At 48.0% G+C, this 4,026-nt stretch overlaps 1 protein-coding gene across 2 annotated transcripts; it reads right to left on the bottom strand.

Moving 5' to 3' along the window:
- Window positions 1-640: 640 nt before the first annotated feature.
- Window positions 641-3,531, bottom strand: LOC124683133. 2 transcript variants are annotated; one of them, XM_047217705.1, is made up of 4 exons: window positions 3,287-3,531; window positions 3,086-3,206; window positions 2,722-3,015; window positions 641-932 (listed from the first exon to the last, which is right to left on the bottom strand). In XM_047217705.1, exons 1-4 carry the CDS (start codon window positions 3,380-3,382, stop codon window positions 865-867), a joined length of 579 nt encoding a protein of 192 aa, XP_047073661.1. In that variant the 5' UTR covers window positions 3,383-3,531; the 3' UTR covers window positions 641-864. The 2 variants fall into 2 exon arrangements, with proteins under 2 accessions (XP_047073661.1, XP_047073662.1); XM_047217706.1 differs by lacking the exon at window positions 641-932 and adding an exon at window positions 2,441-2,508.
- Between the last annotated feature and the right edge of the window lie 495 nt (window positions 3,532-4,026).

Here is a 4,026-nt window from a genome sequence, read left to right as displayed (position 1 = left end):
TGAGGACACAATGTACATACAGGCACAACGAAATAAAAATACTGGAACCAACAATCGCAGTGACATAACGGGCACACAATATTAGTCATACATGGTTCAGATTAACATAGCAACAAACTTACCCAAGCTACATAATTTTAACTACACCATCCACACATGGCTCAGATTAATATAATAGCAAACTTTTTTTTTTAAACGAGTTTGCCTATCCATTAATTAAGAAGAAAGATGTCCAGTTAATTAACGGAAAACCGGACGAAAACCGATACAACTTGGGTTAAACCCAGCCAACCCCTGGCACACAAGGGCGCAACACATCGAAGATACAACGGACGACGCACACGCCGAGACCAGCTAGCCTCCCACCCGTGTCAGAGAGAAGACGACATGACTGCTATGGGAGGAGCAGGCATAGGACGCTCCAGCAAGGTGAAGAAGCCAAACCTCTAGGAGAACTGCGCCAAAGCGACCTTCTCGCCCACACGACACAAGATCGATGCCCACAACACTGCCAAACTTTCGGGGCCGCCGCCCCGACATCCAGCCGCTCCGCACGCCCAGCGCAGACCACCAACACCACCTTCCGGGACCACCATCCCGACGTACCACCGCTCGCGATCGAGCAGCGACGCCACGCGACCCGGCAGTCCGCAGCCCAAGCTGCCCGACAAAAACGCACGCAGACCATGGCCGCCACACCAACATCCGGAGCCACCGCCCCGACGTAAAGTCCAAGCTACTTAATTTTAACTACACCAGCCACACCCTGTTCTGATTAACACATCACCAAGCTTAAAGGGGTGCCCGAGTTATTTAATTTTAACTACACCATCACCACTTGACTTGCACCAAGGAGACACCATTCTAGGCAGAGACTTTTGGCCTCATGTCGCCCTGCTTCATGGCTGGCTTCCTCCGTGACAATAACTCTCCTGTTTTCGTGCAAAAGTTACAAGTTAGCAGACCGGAAGGCCCAATGGATGGAGGCTATAAAACTGACTCCATTTATATTTGAACTGTGCACAAAACAAACTTTCTTGTTCAAATTGAACAATAACCAGGACATAGCTCAGTGCTGCTAGTGTACAATTGTTACTTCCTATTGAGTGGAAAGCAATTACAAACCCAGTTGCTATCTGTTTCGTCAATTGATTGCCAATGAACCGAATCTACTGGAAACCGAACAATAATAATAAAGATCTAAGGCAGAACCATAGAAATAACAAGATCTGGTTTCTCACAATCCAACAGAAAAGTTGGTACGGAAAGAAGAACATGTTCTGATGTTCATGCTAACATTGCTACAGGGAGGGAGGATACGACGTAACATTAATTAGTGATGAGTATATGGTCCTTGGGCGGTTGGGTACCATAAAACCTACAGGGGTTAAGTTTGACATCCAAAACGGACAGGGTAAAGTCATACATAATTCAAGTGCGGAGCTAGCGGACTGAAAGGCCGAATGGATGGGCTATAATACTGACTCCACTTTATATTTGAACTGTGCACAAAACAAACTTTCTTGTTCAAGTTGAACAATAACCAGGAGATAGTTCAGTGCTGCTAGTGTACAAATTGTTACTGCCTATTGAGTGGAGAGCAATTACAAACCCAGTTGCTATCTGTTTCGTCAACTGAACGCCAATGAACCGAATCTACTGGAAACGGAACAATTAGTAATATCAAGATCTAAGGCAGAACCATAGAAATAACAAAATCTGATTTTTCTGAGAATTCAAACAATCCAACGAAAAAGTGTTACTACTGGGAGGTGAGGAAACAAGATAACATATTTGGGGGATAAGTGTATGGTCCTTGGGAGGTGAGGTACCGTAAAACCGACAGGTCCAGTTTGATATCCGAGAGGGATAGGGTAAGGTCGTACATAATTGGAGTGCACAGCTAGCAAACTGAAAGGCCCAATGGATGGCTGTAGAACTGACTACATTTATGTTTGATCATCTGTCCAAAAAACAAAATTTCTTACTCTTATTCTAATTGCCAGGACAGAGTTGAGTGCTCTTACTACTGCACATTCAGTTGGTAGTTGCTACTGACTGGAACGACAAGATCAACCTAGTTGCTAACTATTTCGTCAACTGATCACCAATGGATCAAGTCTACTGGAAACTCAACAATTCATACATCCATCCACTTACTTCTAATAAGGTAGAACCAGACATAGATATAACAAGATCTGATTTCATCGGAAAACTCGAACAATCCAATGGAGGGCATGGGAAGAAGGGTCTGTTCAAGCTAGTGTTAGTACATGGAGGAAGGGAGGGAACAAAATAATTTAGTGGTGAGTGTACACCCAAAACAGGGTAAAATCATAAAACCTATACCAACCACAATATCAATATGTCCGATTTGACATCCAAAACAAAGCAGGGTAAAGTCATACTACATGATTATGTGTGTGTGTGTGTATATATATAGAGAGAGAGAGTTTCAATATATATATATACTCCCTCTCTCACAGTTTATTAGGCGTGCGCGTATCCCTACGTCGCAAATTGATCAAGTTAGCATTAGTTATATGTTATAAAAAAAAATATCATTAGAAAGTATAGATGTTCTATTTTCTAATGATATAATTTTTGCATTATGTAATTTAAATTATATAGGTCATATTGGCGACCTAGAGATACGGGGAAGACTAGTAAACTGAGTCGGAGGGAGTATATGTAAGGATAAACAAATTGCCAAAAAGAGACCTTTCTCTTGTTTGGCCCAGAATTCCTTCATGTCCTCTTGGAACTCTTTGCTGTTCTCTACGTGATGACCGAGCGTCATCCTTTCGCGCTCCTTAACTGTGAAGTCCGCGAAGTAGCTTATCCTTGGAAGCAACCCCACCTGGGCAGATGGGGGCTGCGATTCGATCCACTCAACGGTCTCCTTGAACACTTGGAACCGCGCAGCCTTCTCCCCTTCGTCTCTGTATGTCTTGTTATTCTTCTTCGCCCAATCCTGGAACCTCGCATACATGTCCTCCTCCTTCTTGCGAGCAGCTACAAGAGAAGAGAGGTATGAGTTGGTGGTTCCTGACACGAAACGGAGCAAAGACGACGAGGAATCTACCTGACTCATCATCATCTGGGCCTTTCCTGAAATACTGAACTGCCAACGTTCCACCACCAGCCAATGCAGCCACGGCCACACCAGCAGCACCAGGAAGGCCATCGGCGATGGGGAGATCCCTCTGTATCGATCGGGATGAGAAACATGAGGGAGGAGCCTGGGGTTGCAGATCCGAGTAAAAGAAACACGGAGGAAACTCACCAAGGAGTGGAGAGAGCGTGCAGGAGCCGTCCTTGGGGTCGCGCTTGGCGAGAACATCCGTGTGAGGATGAAACCGACGGACCGCCGGAGGGACATGATTGCCTCTTCTTCCTTCGCCTCCTCCTAGATTTCCTTTTCGCCTCCGCCTCCGCTGCCGCCGCCTCGCCTCGAATTCGATTCGATTCTAGGGTTTCACTACCGATGGGCACGGGAGACAATTTATCTGGATGGACGTCAACTGCTCCTCGCTTTCCTGTTTTCTCCTTCTCGGGGGTGTTTTCTATAAAGGCAACTCCAACGGGGTGACCCAAACAGCGTCCGCGCGTTCGGATGGGTCGAGCCGGACAAAAACGCGGTCCAACGCGGGGACGTACCGCAAAAGCGGACGGCCGCGGCGTCCGGAACGATGCAAACCCTGCCCAAATCTGGGCTAGGTTTGCGTTGCCGCGGATGGCACGTGCCGTCCGCTCGCGTTCGGGCGCTGGTCGCCTCGTCTCCCTGGGGCCCACCTGTCGGTGACCAGGGAGTCTATTAAATGGGGACTGGAGGGGATCTGGCCCTCCACTCCAGTCCCCACTCCACTCCCGCAGCGAAACCGCCGCCATGGCCAAGCGACGGTTCGCTTCCGCCAACGACGACGAGGCGAGCAGCAGCCGCCGTCGCCCGCCGGCGCTGCGGACTGCGGGAAGAAACCGAGGCGGCCTCCACATCGGAGAGGCCGCCCGCGGCAGCGCGGTATT

The sequence above is a fragment of the Lolium rigidum genome, chromosome 1, assembly GCF_022539505.1.
Source record: "Lolium rigidum isolate FL_2022 chromosome 1, APGP_CSIRO_Lrig_0.1, whole genome shotgun sequence".
Classification (NCBI taxonomy): Eukaryota; Viridiplantae; Streptophyta; class Magnoliopsida; order Poales; family Poaceae; genus Lolium; species Lolium rigidum.
This window is presented reverse-complemented; position numbering and strand designations above follow the sequence as displayed.

Coding starts and splice junctions, on each gene's coding strand:
- LOC124683133 (XM_047217705.1), bottom strand. CDS start 3,382: ATGTCCCTCCGGCGGTCCGTCGGTTTCATCCTCACACGGATGTTCTCG. Junction 3,207..3,286: donor CACGCTCTCTCCACTCCTTG/GTGAGTTTCCTC, acceptor CGATCGATACAG/AGGGATCTCCCCATCGCCGA. Junction 3,016..3,085: donor CCCAGATGATGATGAGTCAG/GTAGATTCCTCG, acceptor CTTCTCTTGTAG/CTGCTCGCAAGAAGGAGGAG.